The 22,977-nt window shown below is 45.1% G+C and overlaps 1 protein-coding gene and 2 long non-coding RNA genes across 3 annotated transcripts; all 3 read left to right on the top strand.

Moving 5' to 3' along the window:
* The first annotated feature begins 1,986 nt into the window (after positions 1-1,986).
* On the top strand, positions 1,987-4,437 carry LOC139807688 (uncharacterized). The gene is made up of 3 exons (XR_011730645.1): positions 1,987-2,192; positions 3,073-3,218; positions 4,316-4,437. It is a non-coding gene; the product is annotated as an uncharacterized lncRNA (long non-coding RNA).
* A 2,317-nt stretch (positions 4,438-6,754) lies between these two features.
* On the top strand, positions 6,755-8,169 carry LOC139787596 (uncharacterized). The gene is made up of 3 exons (XR_011722665.1): positions 6,755-6,875; positions 7,079-7,290; positions 8,013-8,169. It is a non-coding gene; the product is annotated as an uncharacterized lncRNA (long non-coding RNA).
* Positions 8,170-8,553: 384 nt separating this feature from the next.
* On the top strand, positions 8,554-13,330 carry LOC139807709 (uncharacterized). The gene is made up of 7 exons (XM_071769032.1): positions 8,554-8,631; positions 9,360-9,520; positions 9,758-9,884; positions 10,247-10,434; positions 10,541-10,619; positions 11,077-11,214; positions 12,025-13,330. Exons 3-7 carry the CDS (start codon positions 9,761-9,763, stop codon positions 12,099-12,101), a joined length of 606 nt encoding a protein of 201 aa, XP_071625133.1. The 5' UTR covers positions 8,554-8,631; positions 9,360-9,520; positions 9,758-9,760; the 3' UTR covers positions 12,102-13,330.
* Positions 13,331-22,977: the final 9,647 nt, after the last annotated feature.

Here is a 22,977-nt window from a genome sequence, read left to right as displayed (position 1 = left end):
ATGCTGAATACATGACTGGTTCCCAACTGTGCCCCTTTGTGAGCAATAGGAAAAGTGCTTTTTTTTTAATGTCCAGTTACACTTAATAAATCCCCCTTGCTTACTGTCTCCCCAACACATACTCTTCTGTTCTGATGTCACATAATCAAGCTCTGTTTCCACTTTTTCCACCAGGTTCAGTAAATCCAAAGCCTTGCAGGCCTGGTTTATACTGTGGGGCTCACACAGCCCTGCCTTCCATGTGCCCTGCTGGCTATTACTGTCCTGAAGGATCATCAACATACAACAGCCCTGAGCAGCTGTGAGTACCTAACAGGCTGGGTTGTAGTTTTTAAAAGCTCTGAACACTGTGAAATATGCCTGTGATAAAACCTGAGTTCCTGCTGCAGCCTCAGTTTTTGTGTGGTATCTTTGCAATTACAGTTATGGATCTGGTGACTGCTGTTGGGGTGATTTATGCTTTCTGTTCCTCAGCTCCAGCCTGGAACCAGATGAGAACCACTTTTAATTTTACTCTCTTTGTGCTGATCATTAAATCCAGAAATCATAGAATCATAGAATCCTAGAATTGTCTGGGTTGGAAGGGACCTCAGAGCTCATCAAGTCCAACCCTTGCTCCACTCCCCCCGTGGTTCCCAGCCCATGGCACTGAGTGCCACATCCAGGCTCTTTTGAAATATCTCCAGGGATGGAGAATCCACCCCTTCCCTGGGCAGCCCATTCCAATGGCTGATCACCCTCTCCAGAAAGAAATTCTTTCTAATGTCCAACCTAAACCTCCCCTGGCACAACTTGAGACCTCTTGTGCCCTCTTGTCTTGCTGAGAGTTGCCTGGGAAAAGAGCCCAACCCCCCCTGGCTCCAACCTCCTTTCAGGGAGTTGGAGAGAGTGATGAGGTCTCCCCTGAGCCTCCTCTTCTCCAGCCTCAACACCCCCAGCTCCCTCAGCCCTTCCTCACAGGACTTGTGCTGGATCCCTTCCCAGCCTCCTTGCTCTTCTCTGGACCTGCTCCAGCACCTCAATCTCCTTCCTGAGCTGAGGGGCCCAGAACTGGACACATCTGCAGAGGTTTTCGTCCCTCTTCCTGCCTCCTTTTGCCTTCCAGGTGTGTCTTTCCCTACTACTGTCCCCCGGGCAGTGCCCATCCCCTGGCCTGTGAAGGAGGATACATGGCCCTCAGCTTGCCTGGTCCAAGGGATTCCTTTGAGAAGTTCTGCAGGATTTGTGATGCAGGCACCTATCGTAGTGCCTCTCTCATCACAGCCCCCTGCCAGCCCTGCCCAGAGGGCTTCAGCTGCCCACGAGGTAAATGGAAATGCCACAGGAGCAGTAGGGCAAGAAATAGAAGCTTCACTTGTGACCAGAAAGTTTGAAAAGCTCCCAGTCCTCCCAGTTAGAAATCCCTGGTGTGGGCTGTCACCTGAGTTTGTGGAGCTTTGCTGTGGCAGGGGGTTAGGAGGAGAGTTTAGAGAAATGGGTCAGCAGTGGGTTGGATGTTGGTGATGACTCTTCATGCCCTCTCTTCCCTGGTTTTGTGGCTTAGCTGAGAGGCTCCAAGTTAAGGTACTACCAGGAGTAGAAAATGGAGGTTCAGAGCTTGCTGTGTGACAGCTCCTGCTGCTTGCACCCTGCTGGGCTAGGACACAGGAGGAATAGCTTTATAAGCATTTGAACCCTTCTGTTGGCTGGGATCCTGTGTTAAATTCACTGATGTGGAGCAGTTCTGCTGCACAGGGTGGAGGGGACCATGCCTGACCACTGCCACTGGATTTGTCCAGCTGGGACCAAGGAATCAACATTTATATTTAAGTTAAGTTGGAAAATGTCAAATATTTATTACTTTAATATGTAGACACATGTGATTAGATGTATTGGTGTGTGCATATGTGTATAACAGGAAGAAATGTGACCTCTGCCTGTCTCCCAGCTTGGGTCCATCAGCAGTGGCTGTGTCTGAGCTATCCCCCTGTTCCCTCCAGGCAGTGAGAGTTACCACAAGAAGCCTTGTCCCAGTGGCTATTACTGCCCTCCCCTGGCATCTGCCCCTCTGCCCTGTCCCCCGGGGACCCATGGAAGCAACAGCTTGGCAAAGCAGCTAGAGGATTGCCATGCCTGTCCTGCTGGCACCTTCAACCACCTCCCTGCTCAGGCTGCCTGCTTCCCCTGTGGCAGCTCTTCTTCCTCCCAGCCTGGTGAGTTGCTGATGGGGAAGGAAATTTTCATCTTTGTTAAGAGAAAGACTAGAAAGGAAACCACCCAGAAGTTGGATTTATGGTGGACCATGAGCCCTGGGTTCCTCGTGGTGATGTGTGTGCTATCAGTCAGTTCCCTGCTGCTCTCTCCTCTCTTCCACCCAGAAGGAGAATTCAATTTTCAAAGCTGTCTTTTGCAGTGAGTCAAGGGAAACTGAGCTCAGCTTCTTTAAAAGAAGATGAGCAGCTCCACTAATTCTTGCTCTGTCATTGCAGAGGATTCTGAAATTGCTGAAAGCCATTCTGAAATCCTTTCATTGCTGAAAGCCATGGAGTTTCACCTGCAATATTTTTTGTTCTGAACTGAGAAACTTATATTAGGTGTAGGGGTGCTTTTAAGCCAAAACTGGGCAGTATAACCATATCCAGCTTGGGCCACAAAAGCTGCTGGAAGGTAGAAAGTTAAGCACAGAGCATCTGTGTTCTGTGCAGCACTGGACCAGCATTGCAAATCCAGGTGGATTTTTGAGTGTTGAGGCACAAGAGAGGAGCTTGGCAGCCTTGGCTGTCTGTGTCCTTACCCTGCTCAGTACAAATGAATGGAGGGCTTGTTAAAATGCTGCTGCAAGTGACCAGCTGGGCCTTTCTGCATCTCTTCCTAAATGGAACTTGAGGGTCTGATGCTTCTGCTGGTGGAGCAGAAGCCAGGCTGGTTCCAGTTGCCTTTCCCTTGGTGCCACTGAGGCACCAAGCTCCAGGGCTGTCACTGGAAGGAGCAGTGTGATTTAGCATTAAACACAGGCACTGCTCCTTTTTTTGTGAGCCCTCCTTTTGCAAACTGTGCCCTGGTGACCACTCTAAATCCAACTTCTTCTCTAAGGTGCCACCAGCTGTACCTGCCATGGGCTGAACCGGGCTTTCCAGCAGTCAGATGCCTCCTGTATCTGCCAGGCAGGTTATGTTTACTATGATGAGAGAGGCAGGACAGACCCTGACAGCAACAGTGATCAGGACTGCAGACCTCAGGTAACATTTGGCTTCAAAATGAAGTTGTTGGGTGGCAGACAGGAGAGGGAAACCCAATTCAGTACTCTAGGTCTCATCTCAGGGTCTGTGCAGCCTGTGGCTGATGCAGACACAAGTCCTTGAGCTGTTTTGTTTGGGACCCTTGTCTGTGGCACTCATTTTCTTGACCAAAATCTAACGAGGGCTGGAGGCAAAGGATTCTTTGATGCTAGGGCAATGGGGAGGCCCACAGTGTCTCAGAGAGATGACAGATGGAGGAATTTAAACATATTGTTACTAGGGAGTGCTTCATCAGACCTGCTCGGGGAATTTGTATGGGAAGTGGAATTGTTGTGATCTTTCTTCCATGCTTCTCAAGCTGTCTTTTATTGGCCCCTGTTTGAATCATCTTTCTGCTGAATGTCAGCAGTATGGGTGGGGGGGAGGAAGAGGAAGAGAATTTCAGGGATGTTGCATTCCATTTGAAGTGCTACAGCTTGTCTGCTTTCTCATGTTGGATGACTGATGTTATAGAATAATTATCAGGGTTGGAAGGGACCTTTAAGATCCTCCAGTTCCAACCCCCCTCCCATGGGCAGGGACACCTCCCACCAGCTCAGGTTGCTCAGAGCCTTGTCCATCCTGGCCTTACAAACTTCCAGGGATGGATGGGGCTCCCACCACCTCTCTGGGAAACCTGGGCCAGGCTCTCACCACCCCATGGTGAAAAACTTCTTCCTAACATCCAGTCTAAATCTCCCCTCCTCCAGTTTGAATCCATTCCCCCGTGTCCTATCACGCCCTGACATCCTATGAAGTCCCTCCCCAGCTTTCTTGTAGCCCCCTTTAGATACTGGAAGGACACAATAAGGTCTCTTTGGAGCCTTCTCCTCTCCAGACAGAATAACCCCAACTCTCTCAGGGTGCTCCAGCCCTCTGAGCATCCTCGTGGCCCCTTCCCTGGACACTCTCCAGCACATCCACATCTTTCTTATAATAGGCACTCCAGAACGGGATGCAGCACTGCATGTGGGGTCTCCTGTGAGCAGAGTAGGTGAGGAGAATCTCTTCCAGCTGGCCAGGCTTCCCTTGAACCTGTTCTTCCCCTGTTGCTGCAGGTGGATGAGCTCTGTGCCCCTGGTGAGATCCGTTTGGCCGCCACGCGCCGCTGCGTCTCCCCGGAGCGCTCTGACTGCTCCCCTGCCTGTGGGCCTGAGGGTGGGGAGGTTCATGGAGAGCTGGGCATGTAAGTGTCCTCAGCACCACTTGACAATTAATTCTGACTGGCTGAGTAACTGATCCCACGAGGACATCCCAGGAGAGGGCTGTGGGAAGTGGGTTTTGAGGAACTCTCCGCTGCTGGGGTTCCTTTCTGGGATGATGGTGACTTTCAGTCCTCCTCCTCTGACCTCACTGCTCTACCTGGAGAGTGGGCTTGTGTTCCCAACGTGACCCAGGGATAGCCTGTGTTCCAGAATGAACACTGGTTAACAAGGTGAAGGTCACCAGAGCTCCCATTTTCTGGGACAAGATGTGCCTCAGTGTCACTCTGTCACATGGAGACCAGAACTGAGGAAATCAGTGCCCAATAACACTGACTGAAATGCTACTTCTTGTCACATGATACAACTTTTTTTTTTTTTTTTTTTTTTTTTCACTGAGCGAATTAATATCTGTATTGCAAAGTCTCCTCCTGACATGGATTGCACAGAAATCTAGCATGTTAAAATTATACTCTGGTGCTTTCAACCATTTTCTTAAATCAGAACTTCAGGGAGGGACTCATAGGATTCTGTTACAGGGCTGAAGCAGATCCCTATTAGACACCAAGTTTCCAGTTGGGGAGCAGAGTATCACTTTTTTGGCCTTTTACACTCACTGAACAGCAGACACAGCACTGGACAAGCAGGGCTATGAGTTACTCTGTCTTATTTTCCATGGATATAGAGGAGGTCCATTCACTGTGCAGATTGTAAGATGCTGGTTACTAGGAAGATACTAGCCTCACTGTCAGTGTGTTGTAAATAGTTTTCTCAAGAATTATAAGTAACCAAGACCTTTTGCCTACTCTACAGATGTCTCTGCAAGCAGTATGTGTCTGCTGAGGAGCTCTGTGACCAGCTGTGTTTGCTGAGAGCCCCACGGATCTCCCTGGGATTTGATATCACCAGAGGGCTGCTTCTGAGGATAAATGAAGGAGAAGTGAGGGTAAGTATTGAGTGGGGACTGCTTCCTTAGCATGCAGGTCTGAAGAGAGCCCTTATTGATCACTGGCAGGTGATGGGACTCCTGGGAGCTGAGGTTACAGAAGGATGTGAAGCTGTGAGCTCAGCATCCCTCCCAACCCAGAGTACTGCTCAGACAGTGCCTGGATGGTGGGGAAAAAAACCTCACTAGGGCAGTCGTGCAAAGCTGAAGGTGCTCACAGACTAGAGCCTGAGTCCAGGGCTGATTGGATCAGTGATCAGTGTTCCCCTCTGCTTTTTAACAGGACTTGGCAAATGTTCTGGGCCCAGATGAACACGTGCAGGAAAGCCAGAGGGTGCATTTGGTTCTGTTTAGTCCCAGTGGAGTGCTAGGTTTGATTGTCTCCAGCACAGATGTTCTGGATGCATTTCTCATGGGTAAGACTTGAGAGCTCCTGAGAGCAAACCTAAGTTCCAGCCAGATTAATTTATTTTGACATGCTCCAAATTATTCACAAAGTAGGGAGAGATCTCATTCTGTCTGGGAGTAAAAAATGGAGACTTGTACCAGCTGCACAGTTAGTTCCCTGGGAGTGGGTCAAATAAAGATTGTAGGATGATTTTGGCCTTCTGAGGAACTAAAAGGAAACTCCATTTGGAGGCAAATCTCTTGCCAAGAGTGTGCTGGCTCCTGATTGCTTCTCATTTGTGGTTGTGTGACCGAGAGCAGAATTTGACCTTGTGAGCTGTATTTGCCCACAACTGCAAAATAAACTGTTCCTCATTGCCAAGGGTTAGGTGTTTTCACATGCTGCTCCTTTTCCAGAATTCATTTTGGTTTGTTGTGTTGCCAGGAGATTTCTCATCAGATCAGTTGCTGCAGAGAAGTCACCAAGTCCAGAGGACTTCCTCCAAAGATACCAAAGATGCCTTGCCTGTCGTTCCTAACCCAGTAGTATGTTTGGAAGCAGGAGACACAATCCTGTTCCACCTCAGCATCAATTCTCACAGTGAGTGCTGCTTGGCTCTGGGGGGTGTTTGCAGACAGATGTGTCCAGACCCGTTTAGAGCATTAACTCCATCTGTTAGCACTGTCTGTATGAGCACATTCCTTCACCTCCCTATCTCTCCTGCCTTGAGGGGATTCCAGAACTTCAGTGGAGGCTCTGCCAGTGACTAACCTGATGCTTTCTACTTTTTAACTCTTTTTTGGTAGAATAGAGAATTTTTTTTCCTGTTAGAGAGCGTAAGTCTTTGTTGGGCAGGCACACCTCGAAGCAGTCACATAGTTCTTTGCCAGATGAGTGTCAGCTCTCCTCATTGAAGTGATCCAGAGCTGCTGACACTGTGCTGAACTGTTCCCAGATCGTGCATCCAGTCATTACCCTGTTTATCAGAAGCAGCATCTATATAACACCAACCCAAGCTGGGATTTTGGACCCTTCCGAAGGCTGGAGCACCTCATCCAGGAGACTCATCTCAACATCTCCTGGTAATATTTGGGGTGATTAAGAGTTGCATGTGTTATGGGCTTGAGATTGAGTTTTCCAGAGCATCAGGAGGTCTTTGGCAGTGAGCAGTAGGTGAAAACACCAAAGTTTTGTGTGTGCCAAGTCCATGTATTTAACCATCATCACAGCTGGAGGCTAAAGGAAGCTTGGCTCAACTGGTGCCTTCCTTACTTCTCCCTCTTAGGTTTGCCCATGTTTTCCTGGAGTCTGGGACATACGTTTTCAGGGATAAGACCATTCAGGAACACTTCTTGATTGTGACTGTGAATGAAGCCAACGTGGTCTGTGACCCCAGAAATGTGTCCTTCCAGCCCTCCTCTCTGTTCCAGCTGGTCAGACATGGGGTTTTGAAGCAGCAGAAGTTGAACTTAGCTCCAAACTGGGCTGCTATCACAGGTACAGCCAAAACACTGTGATACCCACCTTGATGCTTAGCCATGACCTTTCCTGTGCCTCTTTGGGTGTGTTTAAACAAGCACTGGTTTGGTGTTTTGTTTTTTTGTGTTTTTTTTTTTTTTTTTTTTTTTTTTCATAATTCCATGAAACCACTGGCTTGGTCAGTTTTAATCCCTTTGTCTTGTGGAGCTCCCTTTCCCAAAACTCACTGTTCTCTAGCCAAGAAGCTGCCTGTGTAGGAGCTGAAGCAGGGAAGAAGCAATTGTGTTTCTCCCCACACCCTGCTTGAAGGACTTACAGTAATTGAGGGCTTTGTTTTCCTTGGCATGAAAGCAGAAAGTGCCAGTGTGATGAACTAAACTGAAATTAAGTGCATCATTTAGAAGTTAATTGAAGGCTAAACACAACATTTAGAGTCTTTCCTCCAAGCCATACCTCTGTGTCTGAGTGCTGTGCACAGCACTGCCCATCAGCAACACTAAAGCACCAGAAATGAAAGTGTGGCTTGCAGACATGATCCTTGGTTCTCTCACCTTCAGCTAAAAGTGCTGAAAACATTTATTTTTCTAGTGCCTGCATGCATCAAGGGGGGAAGCAGAAGCCTCTGTAATGAATATGAAATCATGGGGGGTGTTCAGTAAAGTGTGAAAGGGAGAGGGTGCTCTTGATACACACTGCTTCCTGTGTTTCTCACTTCTTGCCATCCCTCTTGGCTTCCCCAGTGGTCCTCTTTGTCCTGGGCTTTTTAATTGTGATGCTGACCACCTTGGCTATCATACTCCAGCCTGCTGTCCCCACCATTAGTCCCCTGAAGAGCTGGAAGCCACGATGGAGGAGCCTGGGTGAGCCACACATCCCACCCGAGTACATCCTCCTTAAGGACAGGTAAACCACTTTTTCGTGGTAGATATCAGGAGCTCAGACCCTGCCAGCACAAAAATGTGTCCTGGTGCAGTTACTGACTCACTCTCTCCCTGATGGTGGATTTCTTGCCAGCTTTACACTATGCTGAGTTTCTAGCTGCATCCTAGGGAGCTTCCCAGGAGTTCTCCAGCAGTTTTTTTCTCTCTCTTCCAGTGTAATAAATAGAGTACTGTTGCCTGAATTACCTGGCTTAGGCTTCCCCTGCATGTTTTGACTTCAAAAGCTGGACAAGAAACTTATCCTTCTGATTGACCTAGGCTTGTGATCCAGCAGTGTCTGGTGTTACTGAGAAGCATGAGGTGCTCTTCACCCTTTTTTTTGTCATTCCCTCCAGTCTTCAGTTCTATCAAACTGTTGGGCCTCGTGGTTCTGGGGAAGATGCTGGCATTGGAGAGAAAGGAGCTGCACATAATTCAGGTGAAGTGCTGTGCCATCTCCAGATGTTTTCCCATTGGTTTCTTCCCCTTTATTCCTCATTCTGTTGTCTTCTCTTAACAGAGAGAAGTGTTCTTCTCTTCTCTGTCTCTTCTTCTGGTGTGATATTTTGAAATGTACTGACCCAGAAACCTGTGCACACACATGAGGTCTCACAGGCACATTTCAGCTCTAGATCCATTTGATGTCCTCAGCTGGGGAGTGGAACCTCCTGTCATTAGAAAGGGTTTTGTGTTTTCCTTCTCAGGAATTTGAAGAGCAAGTGCCCAGCCCTGAGAGGTTTTTAGAACAATGCTGCATTCAAATGACTACTGAAGAAAAGAAAACAAAGATCTTTAAAAATACTTTCTGGGGTTCTCCTGTTAGTCGTTCTGTTCTCTGAAGGGTATTGACTCATGGGTCTTGCTTGTGACCTCATCTTGGAAATTTCAGGATGTTCACAGGGTCTAGAGCCCAGCAGATGGCACCATCTAGTGATGTGAGAAAGCTCACAGAGGAGTAAACACCCTGAGAGTGAAGTTAGAAGCTGATGGGAATGCTCTGTAATGCTCCCCCCTTACTAAGAAAAAAATCTCCTCCATCTCTTGCCTCATCCCCTTCATCCTTTAGAGTACACAGAATGCTGTCCCCTCCCACAGACAGGGAGTTTCCCTTTGGGAAAACCTGAGAATGGACTCGTGGGTAAAGGTGAGACTGACTTTGTGTTTCAGATGAGCATTTTGCACTGGGGGTTCTGGAGGATTTCAGTGTTCGTACCCTGTATGATAAGCTGGAAGATCAGAATGTGCACCTGGCATCTCAGCTGGCCAAGCACAGGAGGGATGTGTTGGTGTTTTACAAGGGAATCAGCCAGCAAATTCAAAGTCTCCTGGTCAGTGTGAAGAAACACTTGAGGGAAAAGTCTTGGTGCAGTGAAGTTTGTAAGATAAATAGTTCTGAAGGGGCAGTGTGCTGAGGGATAGATGTTACCCCTTCAGTACTTTATTTTGGCATTAAATAGTTCTCCTCATCTCTACTCTGATATGAGAGAATGTGGGATGGGTGGATTGTGGATCATGGGTGGATTGTCAGGCTTGCACTGTATAATTGTGCTGCTCTCTCTAACCAGGACATGCTGCAAGGTCTGGATTCTGAAGGCCTGAAAAGCAATTGTGGGCATAAAGATGCAAACAGCAGCTGGGCAGCAGTGGACTTGGAAGAATGTGATGAAAACTGTGGCAGCAACTTCCAAGCAGGTGAGAGACCCAGAGTGCAGGGCAAGAGAGAAGCTGAGTGTAAGGGTAGCTTCAGTGGACCCCTTAAAAAAAAGTCACAGTTCTTATATGTGAGAAGAGGTACCACCAGCTGGTGTCTTCCAGTATTGCTGTAGGTCTCTGAAAGCTGACAGCCTTTTTTTCATGTGAGTTCAGGGAGGAGATTGGTCTCCCAGCTTAGGAAGGGGTAAGCATAGAGTTATTTGGGAATGTTACAGCCTGAGGCACCTTGGAGTCATCTCAGGGCATTTCCAAAGAAAGGTTCCTGCTCTTGGTTTGGTTCTGGAGATAATTCCCTGGGTTTCTGTAAAAGCTCCACTTAAATGGCTTGTTGGTTTCATTAGGGGCTCCATGGCAGGAGGCAACAGAGTTAATGAAAGCTCTGGAAATGCTGATTGGGAATGCTCTGTACAAGAGCAGAGCTGGGAAACAAGAGATGGAGCAGAAGATCCCAAAAAAGGATGTGTTGGCAGCTGTACCCTCACTGGACAGCCTGGCCACTGGAAGTAAATCAGAAGCAGTGGAAGGGCAAGTGAGTTATTACAGACCTCTATTTCTGGGTCACCAATCACCTTTCTGCTATTTTTTTGTTTCCTTTGCCCATTTACTTCAACTCTGAGGTTCTTTTTGTCCCACAGGATCATGAGCTGCCTCAGCAATGCGAGCTCTTCCATGGGAAAGATGCTTTATCCAACTTTACTGGACATGAAGGACAAGGTAAGGGTACCAATTGTGGGTACCATGGCTGCTTTTCAGATGTCACAGCAGAAGGCTGACAGGTTAAGAGAAGGTATGGATGTTTGCTGTCACAGCAGATGGATAATTACTTTTTCCCATTTATGCTGTTTCTCACCTTCACAATTTACTTATTTATTTTGCTGAGGTGGAAAACTGAAAGTTCTACAGCTCAGCAAAGCCACTTTTGCCTCCTTTCTTTCTCTGTAAGAGGGAAGTTGAGGAGCTTTTATCTCCACAGAAGAGATTTGGTGTCATCATACTAATTCAGTGCTAATGTGAGGAGGTCAGGAACATTCTGTATCATCAGGTCTGTGATCTTCACAGCCTCTGGGTGTGAACACACTATTTCCCTGCAGCAGCATCTATGTTGCAGTCATCCAACCATGAAGAGCCCCTTCTTCCTTTAGGCTTAAAAGTGCCACCCTGTTTTCTCCAGGTTTAGATCACCAGCCAGCTTACCTGTCTGAGTTGGAGGTAGAGGACCTGGTAGCATCTTCCCCCGTTGCCAAGACTCTGTGTGACATCAAGCAAGCTCTGCTGAATCTACAGCAATCTTCAGAGCTTGGAAATCCAGGTAACAAATCCTGGTCTTTATTGCAGTTTCTGTTTCCCTGTAGTGGACAGGATAGAAGATCACATCATGGGAGGACAGAAGTTGTCCCTCATCCTTGGGGCCTCTGCTGTTGAGCTGCAGGTCTTAACAAAGGGGTTACCAGGAGGTCAATGAGCAGAAGACCCAAGTGCTCAACTCCTTTGCATGTGTAGACTTCTTTCCTCCTTTCTCTAATCAGGTGCTTACACAGAGGATTTTTGTTTCTTAGGAATTAATTTGTTATTAATTTGTTTCTCACCAAAGGCTCCAGGGGAAAATGCAGCCAAGATCTGTGATCTTAGGGAGCAATTTACCATCAAGGGAATGAGGGGGCTGGTTCCCTTCATGTGTACTGTTTTATAGTAATAAATGAACAAAGAGTCAAAATAAGCAGAATGTCTTCTGAACTGGATGTTCTCCCCAGGCTGTTGTGGATTTTTAGACTGCAAGGCTTAGAGCTGGAAATTGTTAATGGTGTGGGTTTAGTGGGAATGGTGGAATTAGGTGGGTGTGGGTGGGAATTGGTGGTTTTGGTGGAATTAGGGGTGGATCATTTGCATTATTTGGAAATTCAGATACTGTGAGCTCTGCAAAGGCCTGAATACAGTGTCAGGGTGTAGTTTGCTTCAGAGTCCAGAATTAGTGAACCAGAGCATGGTGCTGGCTGGGGGTCCTGCTCTGGTTTTTTGCCCCTTGGGTGAGACCTTAGTGGTGGCAGAGCAGTTCCACAGCAGCTCCTCAATGCTGGCCACTAACTTTGCACTCTGCCTTCATTTTGCATTTCTACACCAGACAGCAAACATGAAACAAGCCTGGGGAGCTCAGCCCTCTTCTCAGCTGCTGGATTCCTGGGCCACAAAGAGGAATGAAGCTGGAAATCCAGAGGAGCTGCGTTGCTCAATGGATTGAAGATGCAGGAGCACAAATATTTTATTTTCTGCAAAGTAAAATAGCCACCAGCTTGTTTTCTTGAGGGACCTAGCTTACTCTTGGCAATGGCTGAAGTTGGTTTATTGGGAGAGTGTGTGTGTGTCTGTGGACAGAGCTGCAGTACCTGACATCTCAGGAGTAGATACATATTTAGTTAGAGATGTTCTTGGTCAAATATGTAATGAATAATCCATATTCTGTTTGCTTAACCTGATTGAAATATTTTAACATTTGCTTTGGATTATCAATAATTTGTAGACTTAAGAAGGAAGCTGGTGTGTTTGACATTCTTTAATAATTTTATTGTAAAGTTAGTAAAGGAGGTAAGGGCACAGGTGGTGTAAGAACCCCTCCTTCCCAATGCATTTGGTACAGTCTTTATGTTCTCTGACTCAAAGAAAATTTGGGAGGATTTTTAAAATATAGTTAAAGCCATTCTTCTAAGCCTTGCCTGGCATCCCTACATTGCCTCTGCATGTTTTCAATATACTCACACTGATCTCAGTAAGGCAAAGACCTTGAAAGTCTCTAGAAATGTGGGTTTTTTGAGCAAAGAGTGCATTTAAACTACTCCCTGTAGTAGTGACTGCAGGGATGAGTGTAGCTGCTGATGTCCAGGCTTTGGGAACCTCCTCTTTAAGCTGCAAATGTGCTTCCCACCACCCTTATTCTTCTGGCCTGTCTGTATGATGCCAAGGAGAGCCTTGCTGTTAAGTGGGCTTTGCTTCTGCTGCATCAGAGCAGCTGCTCTGTCTCTTTCTGCAGAGTATTCCTCACCTCCAGGTGAAGTGCAGCAATGCAAAACTTCACCTGTGAGCCAGCACAGTTCCTTGACAACCCCTGCAGGGAGGTTTCAGGCAACTGTTTCCAAGAGCAAAGTGTATTCTCTTCTCGTTGTGATATTTACTGAATTGCTGATATGTGAAGAGGTTTGTGAACCCACTCCTTCCTGCTTCCTTGACATAAATCTGTGTTTACTCCTCCTGCCTTGCATAACCAATCGTGGGTATCAAGAGGGTGAGATTTCAGGAGCCAAGACAGAAGCTCTCAGTTTTGTTTCCACTTATTGGTGTCTCTGGTGGGTCCAGAGCAACTGTGAGGTCTTTTCCCCCATCTGCTCATTTATGTTGTTCTACATTTCCTGAGCTTGCCCCCCAAAATGAAAGGTTTGGTTTGACTCCTTTGGCACTTCCCCCTGGGAGAACTCGTCTATTCCTGACACTTTGAGGGAAAGAAAGCAGAAAACAGGAAAAACAGAAAAACAGGATTTTAGGAAGCAAAATGTACCTATAGACATAACACCTGTAGGTCACTACAGGTATGTGTATGTGACAGGTAGGTCACTTTGTACTTGCCTGTTGTAGAATATGGTAGTGGAAAAAAAGAAATCTGTTATTTCTTTCCTCATTTCTTTGATTTTTAGGTGAGCAAATATCTTTGTAACACAACTACATGGGAGTGTGGAGTAAGCATCGTCAGGGATTGTGTTCTCTGTAATATCCCCAGGGAAATGTGGTACCCAGACTGGTGGTAAAGTTCTCTCTCTCACTTGTGGTTCCAGGTTATATTTGTAAAAGGCAGGATGGAAGTCAGTAGTAAATAAAATTTGTAACAGTAAAAGTTGTAACAATTCTTCAGTGAAAACAACTTGGTTTGGGTTTAGATCCAAACAAAGATAAGTGTTGGGAATTTCGCTAGAACTTCTCTTTCTTCCCTCTGTGGTTTTCTTAACAAGCTCACTTCACTTATAAGTAAACATTTATGAGTTTCAAAATGGTTTGGGGCCTTTTTCCCACAAGACCAAGGAGTATCAATGAAAAGACCAGAGTTTCACACAGCATTTCTTTTCACACTCTGTTAATAGTTCCATGGGAAGGAAAAAACAAATAAAAAGAGGAGTGTTGCAACCATTATTTTTGTTCTCCTTCTGAAGTATTTGCTGTTGCTAGTTCTTTTTCTAGTGGTCTGTAAAATCTTCTGGAAGCTCAGAGCTGTCTGGAGTAGCTGTGAAGTCCCCTCACATTCAAAAAATGCCATTTCCCTGGAGCTGCTGGGAAGAGGGATGGAGCACAGAGTCACAAATTTGGAATTTGGAGAAGGGTCACAAGGCTGTTGGTTTTTCTTTGGTTGCTTTGACTTAAGTCTCTCTTCACAGAAAATGAGAAGGCCCAATGTTCAGTGTAAAGTTCAGCTTCTCTGGAGAACTTCAAGCAATGCTGTGGCTGGGAGAAGAAAGGTATGGTTGAATTCCCAGAAAAGGAACCTCTTCAGTTTATGGCTCTGCGTGGCTCTTGAGTTTTGAAGTGAGCACATTATCTGGTTAATCCTTGCCTCCTAAATGTACACAGCTAAATGCAGTACTTGTAAATGCTGTTAGATGAAAAGCTCCAATGAAAGTTTCTGGTGAAAATGCCAATCTGAAGAAATTACCCCATAAAGATTTCATTACTGTGTCAACACCGTGAATTGTGCCAACAGCCCTGCTCTGCTTGGTGGATTCTTTGCAGGTTTTCACACTCAGCCCTTGAACAGTCATGCAAAGGATGTTGCCCTTGATGAACACAACCCTAGTGGCTGTTCTCCATCACCACAGAAAGTGCCCTGGATGAGGAGCCAGTTGATCCCCCAGCAAAAGAAGTCTGTGCAAAGTTGGGCTTCCAGCTTCCCATCGTACATCAAGTCCTGGAGTTGTAGATGATACGGTGTGTTCCCCAGAAGGGCAAGAATTACATTTAATCTTATCAGCTGATTTTCCTCTTCTCTCAGCAGCTAAATTGGGGAAGTAGGAAGATTCAAAAGTGTCACGTAGCAGAATGAAATCCTGGCAGCCACTGGGTGGTGAAACACAGACATTGGCTGAAGGACGAGCTGCAACCTCAGGTTGGTTCATCTTTAACTCAGTAGTTTTATTTCTGGAATTGTCAAAGTACTCAAACAAGTTCCTAGTAATTTTATCTCATCTTCTTCCGGACTGTCTTATATAAATAACTTTATACCTCATCAAATGGGTTGTATATCTATGGGATGGACCCTGTCACATCTCTCACCTACTTGCTGAATCATCACTCTTGATTTACTAAGTATTGTAAATGTGCAGCACAATGACAAACCTATTAAAACTGCAAATAAAAAAAGAGAAGCCTGTAAAACCTAATCAGTGAGAATATAACATTTACCTATACAACACCCAGTGTGGTACATTGATCCTGCATAGATTCACAAAGAATTTTAAAGTTGCAATGTTTATTTCTACATAGGTCTCTCATTGCTTGAAAATACTCCAAATTAAACAAAAAGATCTCCAAAATGGATTTTTTTAACAGTGGCCCCCAGATAAAAATAAGGTGCTTTCCAAGCAATATTCCATATTCCAGTAAGATTCCCTACATGTCTGGTCATTTTATAGTGAAACAGCATCAGAAACAAGTTACTTCAAGGGAAGTTCCTCTTCTTTCCTGAACTTACAAAATTCAGTTTGGCAAGAAATCTGAGCAAATGAAAATAGGGTGAAGGGAAGAAGAGAGAAGAAGGTAGACAAGAGACTTTTCTTATAAACAAAGCAGGACAAAACCTTGTATTAAGTCAGGTATCCAGTCCAGTCATTAGAAGAACTGGAGGAAACTTGGAAAAAGGAAAGGAAACGTGGTTTTCCTTGTTACTTTTTAATGACTGGCAGTATTAGACCCCAAGAAAGAGGGACCTTGAAAATCCATTTCTATCTATGTCAAGCAACAGGCATTGATTCCCAAGCTTCCCCTCACCCATTTGTCATCCAGGGTAAGTTCTGACAAACCAAAGCCCCAAGCAGCAGAAAATACTCACTGTTCTCTGTGAATAATCTGCTGCAGCCCATCACACCTACACATTAGAGCAACAAAGCAAACAACTCTATATTTTCCTAGTTCCAAACCCATACCAAGTGTACGCCTGTGGTATCCTTATCAGGAGAAAAGCCACTAATAAGCCTATTTCTTGGAGCACCTTTGCCAAGCCAAACACAGATAAAAGTGACAAATGTGGCATTAAAAAGCTGATGTCCACTTCTGACTGAATTGGACCAAGAGCCATTGTGCTTAGGTCAGACAGGGAGGCTGTGTAAACAGGGCCAGGGCAGGGACCAGCTGAGACCTGGCTTGTGGTCAGCATGTATAGGTCAAAGGCTTCTCATAATGCTGGGGGTTGGGGTCAGTCCCTTTTTTTTTTTTGTAAAAAAGAGTTTTTAGAAGTAACTTGGCTGAAGGAGCAAGCTCTTTAGAAGCCACAGGCTGAGCTGTAGTGCAGGGGGAGAAGGGAGGAAGGCTGAGTTAGCACAGTCCTGGGTGTAGATCCTGAGCTAGCAGCTTTTTGGGAAAGGCCCAGATAATGAATATGTTCAGAAATAATGGAAAAAGTGGATATTTGTGGTTTGGATTTACATGGATTTACATTTACTCAGAAATTAGAACTAGAAAAAGACATAGCCCCCTCTCTCTTACTGCTGTGCAGTTGGATTTATGCCACTTCCACAAAATTTTGATGTATTTTGCTGTAGATGAGGTCAGGATCCATGAGGTGTTTTGGGGGGGTTTGTTTGTTTGTTGTTGGTTTTTGGAGTTGTTGGAGTAGCCAGAGATTTTTTTGTTCTTCTAGCAAAAGAAGGGTTGCACACCAGGTCAACAGTGCTTGAACTCTCTCCTGGAGAAAGAATTTTAAATTTAAGATGTAAATGTTATTTGATACATAGTAAGGCCATCAGGAAATACCCCCCCATCAATGATTTGCCACCCTAAGGAGTTTTTCTGCAGTTTATTTACCTGTGCTTTCTAGGTCAGCAGTAACTAAGAACAAGGAAGACTTTGTAGTGTTATAAATCCTTTGCTTACCTTGGCTTCCCCTCCCTCTCTTAGTAAACTGCAGTTCCAAAACTAAGCAAAGCTCAGAAAAGGAGTATTCATGCCCTGAATTACTCCTCACAGGTCTTATTCTTTTGTGGATTTTTTTTTTTTTTCCTTCCCACCACGTTCACCTTCAGAACTGGGAGGGAAATTCGAGACTGGGTTGTGGAGATCCTCGACTCAAGGAGAAAGTCACCTTGGGGCAGAGTTTAATCTCAGAACAAGCAAGCAGGATCCAGCTGCCATCCCACCAGGAGGTTGTGCAGCCAAGCAGCTCCTTTCCCCTCCAAGTCACTCTTCATACTCCATTGGGTGGTGGGGAGCAGTTCTGCACCCCAGCTGTCAGCTGGGAACTGAGAAAATTAATGTTAATAAATATCTAAAGGGTGGGTGTCAGGAGGATGGGTCCAGACCCTTCTCCTTGGTGTCTGGTGACAGGACAAGGGGTAATGGACACAAATGGGCACACAAGAGATTGAAATTAAATATGGGAAAATATTACCTCACCCTGAGGGTAACACAGCCCTGGAATAGATTGCCCAGGGGGTTTGTGGAGTCTCCATCCCTGGACACCTGCCTGGATGTATCCCTCCCAAAGCAGCTCTAGGGGATCCTGCTCTAGCAGGAGGCTTGGACAAGATGATCCTCAGAGGTCCCTTCCAACCCCTGAGCATTCTGTGATTTATCTTGGGAATGTTTGGTCTGTTCAGGTTGTAATGAACTTTTCTCCAAAGTAGCTCAAACCTGGCTATTTAATAACCTGGCTGTTATTTCAGACAGGCACCTTATTTAGGTATCAGGAAGAAACAGCTCAACTTCAAAATCCCATAGGAAATTACACCTGAAATACACTTTGCCCACAAATCTCTTTGGGGGTAACTTTATTTTGGGAGGGGAAACAAAACCCTGCAAGGGGAAAAAGATCCTCATGGATAAGAGAACTGGTTTATTAAGGGCTTCTTATTATAGTTTTTGAATTATTCTTTCTGGCATTTAGACTCTGTGACCTGCTAGTGTCAATTTGATGTGATGAAGCTGATGTTCCACATTCTCTCCTAAGCCTCTGGTCGTGGTCCAGGAGGGAGACAATTGTCACAGGCTCACCTGAGCCATTTTGCTTCATTTCCTTCCCCCCCTTTGCTGCACAAAACCCTCATGTCTGTCACCTGGAGCTGTGATTGATTCTTCTGTGCTGCTGGAAATTCACCTCTGCTGACTCAGGCTGTGACAGGGAGGGACCAGGGAGGTGTCAGAGCCTGGGGCAGCAGCAATCCATGGAGGTGACAGGATCTGCTGGGAAGAGAGGGCACAACCTGTGCATGCAGACTCTCCCCCTTCCCTGCTGGTCCCAGTGAATTCTCCTTACTCAGGAAAATCAGTGATCTTACTCAGGGTCAGGCTTGTGCCAGCATTTTTTTTTAATCATTTCCTTTTTGTTTCACACAAAATAATTATGTTTTCAATGTCACACCAAGCTGAGGGACACCTGTTAGTGTGTCACCTATTGAGACCAGCCTGCCTTCCATAATGCAGATTGAACAGAGCACCAAGGGAAAAGAGGAGCTAAGTGAGAGATCCTGTGGGGAAAGGGAGAATATTTTAATCTAAAAAATTAATTCTTATTTGGAACTGTATTTTCCTTTCAGCCACTGTTCTTCCTGTTCAGTCTCTGCTGTAGCAGCCTGATCCTGTTCATGCTTTATTCAAGAGAGACAAGTAGTTATTGTGCTTGTGCAAGATTTTCAAAACTCTGCTGTGCAATTTGGGTGATTTATCTTTTTTTTTTTTAGCCACCTAATGCAGATCTGTGACAGATCCTGACTGTTTTCAGGCATTCTCTTGAAATCACAAAATAAATACAGTGATGCTTCATGGGAGGCTGAGCAGAGGTTCCAGAGGGAAGCATTAGTGCTACTTCTGAAAGAACATTGGACTGACTTCTGAGCATGTAAAGCAAACTGATTTACTGGTTTAAATAAAGCCAGCAACCAAAATTTTTGCATCAGTGTAGGCAGCAATGTGTGTAGGAATCAGCTGGTCCTGGGTAGCCAAGAAGTCCTACCAGGCTTCAGATCTGGCAAATGAACTGCACAGGAATTTCTGCTGAAGAGGCTTGTACAGAACAATGTGGTTTTTCCTGTAGTTTCTAAGCTGCACAGCCAAAAAAAGTTTTCTGTTTTACAAGAGTGAAGGCTGGAGAAGTATGGAGACTATGCAGGGCTGGAGCAGTGGGACAGAACCAGGAGTGCTGAGTGACTGAAGTATTCATAGGTTGGAAAAATAAAAAATGCAATCCCTTCCAATATTTTTATTTTCAAGATAGTTTTAGGCTTGGACAGTTCTTGCCTGCTGACAGTAGGTGGCTGATAAAAAGTACCTTTTGCTTTTTCTGTTGACATTGAAATGAGATGGAGCCAAATGGGTATCAGTGTAGCTGTAGGGTTCCACTAGGAGGTACAAAAGGGTCTGCTGGAGATTCTTTATTGAGGTGAAATTTGGAGGAGCTGTGGCTGAGCAATAGTTGTGAAGCTCCAAGGCCATAATCTATTTGTGTCACAATTGTTATAAAATCAGTTTTTCCTGGTGTTTAAAAAAAGGGTTGGTTATGTTGAACTCATGTACCATGACAGCACAGGAGTTTGCTGACCTGCAGGGGAGAGATTTCATAGTTGTTTGGGTTTAGCAGCACTAAACCAGCTAAAGTTGATTCCAACTGAGGTTTGTTTCCTAAGTAGCATGCTTAGCAATGCAAGCATTTAAATGATGCCAAATGAGCTTTGAAGATAGCATCTCAAAGGTAACAAATGCTAGGGCATGTTGCTGGGGGGGGGGTTATGGTTGGTCCAGAGAAACTTTCAATCTAGCATCTCTCTACTTATTTGGGTTTCATTTGTGGCCACCCAATTAGCACCTTCAAATTTTAGCTGTTCTTTCAGCATAAAAATAAACTTCACTTGTGCAACGTGGAGCTGAAGGAAACTCAGTTATAGTTACAAGGAATTGAGTGTCATTATGAATGCAAATAGGTTGTGCTTTCCAGTGCTGTTACCTGGAATTAGATGGGTTGAGTGATTATAGGGTGTGCAAGGCTGCCAGAAAATACCTTCTCCCAGGGGGTCTTTCCCACTGGTGGGTCTGGACTAGTTTTTCAGTCATTGCAAAATAATGTTTTGGAAAAAGTTCATGAACTGACATAGTTAGAGCAGGTGTAATAAAGCATGACTTGGGAGAAGTTGTTTTCCCTCTGTGAAAATCTCTGGTATCAGAAGACATTAATGTAGTCAGCTTAACAAAAGGTGAGAGTTTTGTCTGAGAATGGGCTGGAACAAATCTTTGGGGTCTCTAAATCAAGATGCCCTGGATTGTGTCATGTTAAAAGAAATGTCTGAGCCTATCTCAAGGCCCAAGGGTGGCCCCATACTCACAGTCTGTGATTGCAGTGTTGTCTCCTTCCTTGTGCTTTGCATACCTGTTTATGTGATTTTTCTTTGCTAGGTTACAGAGATCTACAGAGAATTTGTTACCCTCAGGAGCAGCCAGCCCAGAATTTATTGTGTGGTGCTGCACCAGCATTAATCTCTTGAATTACAAGAATAAATGGGCTGGGTGTGTCTTCCTAGCATCATTGTGATCATTTCTGTTTTCACTAAGTGTTGACACTGTAGTGAGAACATCACTTGTCTGCAAATGTTTGCAGGAGAATGTTAATTTCTGTGTTTTCCTTCCTCTTTCAGTGGAGATAAACATGGGCCAGCAAGGTCATGGAATCTTCTCAAGAGGTTACTGCACCCCTGCACCCATGGAGGTTGTCACCAGAGGAGGTAATAAGAACAATTTTCACTGTATTATTTGGGGACAGTTTTGTTTCCAAATGTGAACCCTGTGAATTAATGACAGTGAAGGCACCACCTCACATGGAAACAAAAAATCCTCACTTGTACCCCTCCAGTCTTCACTGACAGCTCAGAAGCTCTCTCAAACAGTTCTCCATCACTTGCGTCTTATTATGTGGTTAAAAACATAATAATGAAAGTTCCTAGTTGTTAATAATTTTGAGAGGGAATGAGTATCCTACATGAGGCCAATGAAAATGATTTCCAGGGAAGGAAATGTGCTCTACACGTTGTCATCACTGAGTAGTTTGGATACTAAACTGAGATGTGTCTATTTGCTACTGCCAAAACCAGTTTTTGTGTTTGAGCAGAAGGGAAAATTCAGACCTACTACACATAAGAACTTTGCCTTTTATGCAGTTACAGTAGAAGGTAGATGCTATTATTTGCTGCTGTTGTGAAGCTCATAATTCTGATTTATACTCATGAAATTGCTCGTAATTCTGATTTATCCAAAACCCTTGTGTTGGGGAGTATAGCATAAAATCCAACTGGCTCTAGTATGAAGTGTTGTTATGAATAAATTTTTGAGCAACATGGTAACAAGGCCAAGAGAGTGACCCTGGGACAGAGATCAGTACAATTTCCCTGCCTAGGTGGCTTTGTACATACTGCATTGCACAGGAATTTTTTCCATCTTTAAATTCTCCCCTTTTTAGCTGCAGAGCAGCACTTTGCCCTAAGCCAACTCTCCCTTTTCATCTTGCTTGCCTCTTGACCAGAATGCAGGAATTATCTGGTAACAGAGCAGGTGAAAGGACAAAGGTGCTTGGGTTTTTTGGAGGTGGGAGGGGGAGAGGAGGAGAGCTAGTTTAAACTAGAGAAAACTGGGCAAAGAAGCTGCTGTTAAAAGAAGAAAAAAGGAGGTAAAGGAAAGCTGTGAAGTTCAGCCTAATCAGTGGGGACATCTGACCTGTCTAGTCTGGCTGAGGCTGGAGCAAGAAACCAGAGTGCTGTGATAAAGAAAGACTTAGTTTATGAGCTAGTAAATTAACTCCTGGCATGCTTGTGAGTTAGTTGCAGGCAGAAAAGAAGCAGCCTGCCTGAGGATACCTTAACCTCGAGTTAAAAATCTACTTCTCTCCACTGCCTACCTTTGAGTTATTTTTCATGGCCTGTGGCTAAGGTTCCTAGACATTTTCTCTAAGGTTCCTACACATTTTCTCTAAGGTTCCTACACATTTTCACACCCCCCTGTGTGACACTGCTACCTAAAAACCCATCATGAGACTGAAGATGCCTTTTTGTGTATTTGGGTTGCTTCAGTTGGGATCTGGATGGTACCACCTGCTTTGCACTTCTTCTGAATTGTCTCAGTGTGATGTGAGGGACAAAAATGTTCCCTGAGTTTATTGGGTTAAATGAAGCCTGTGTTTGAGGATGGTTCCATGTTTGTTTGCAGGAGATACCATCACCTCATGCCTTACTGGGATGTCAGCAGGGGATGGTTGTGCTGTACTGGGAGCACTGCTGCTTCCTGCATCTCCTCTTATGCAATCACCTGTCTTGTCCTGGGCAGCAATTCCTGGACTTCTGAGTTCAAACAAACATCCATGCCAGGGAGCAAATGTAGGATTCATTCTTTCCATGCCTGTTTTGTCCATTTTGCCTTAATGGTTTTGAGAGCTTTTGTAATACTGGAAAGAGTCTTAGGTTTAGAAATGGTGAATCTGTCCTGAGGCGTCCGTGGGTTTTGCCCCTCTTTGGAAATGTTGATCTTCTGATTTCTTAACTTGTCTTCTCAGTTGCTTTGCAAACCTCTGGTTTGGGTGTTCTGCACAGGCATTGATACAGTCAAACAAACTGCAAAATGCATCTTGTCCTCTCACAGAAAATGTTGGTGTGATGGAGTGGCACTACCTCTAAACTTTGAAGAGGATTTTTAGCTAAAGCAGCATTTGACACATAAAGTATTTGTTGACAAAGCAAAACTGGCCCTACAGGTACTGGAGCAGTCTATTTCAGAATCATTTACTGGTTTAAAGGCTTTTGCTCCAGATCACCAGCTGCACTTTAAAAAAAAACAATTTCTTTTTTCTCTTACAGCT

This window comes from Heliangelus exortis, chromosome 26 (assembly GCF_036169615.1).
Source record: "Heliangelus exortis chromosome 26, bHelExo1.hap1, whole genome shotgun sequence".
In the NCBI taxonomy this organism is placed as follows: domain Eukaryota; kingdom Metazoa; phylum Chordata; class Aves; order Apodiformes; family Trochilidae; genus Heliangelus; species Heliangelus exortis.
This window is presented reverse-complemented; position numbering and strand designations above follow the sequence as displayed.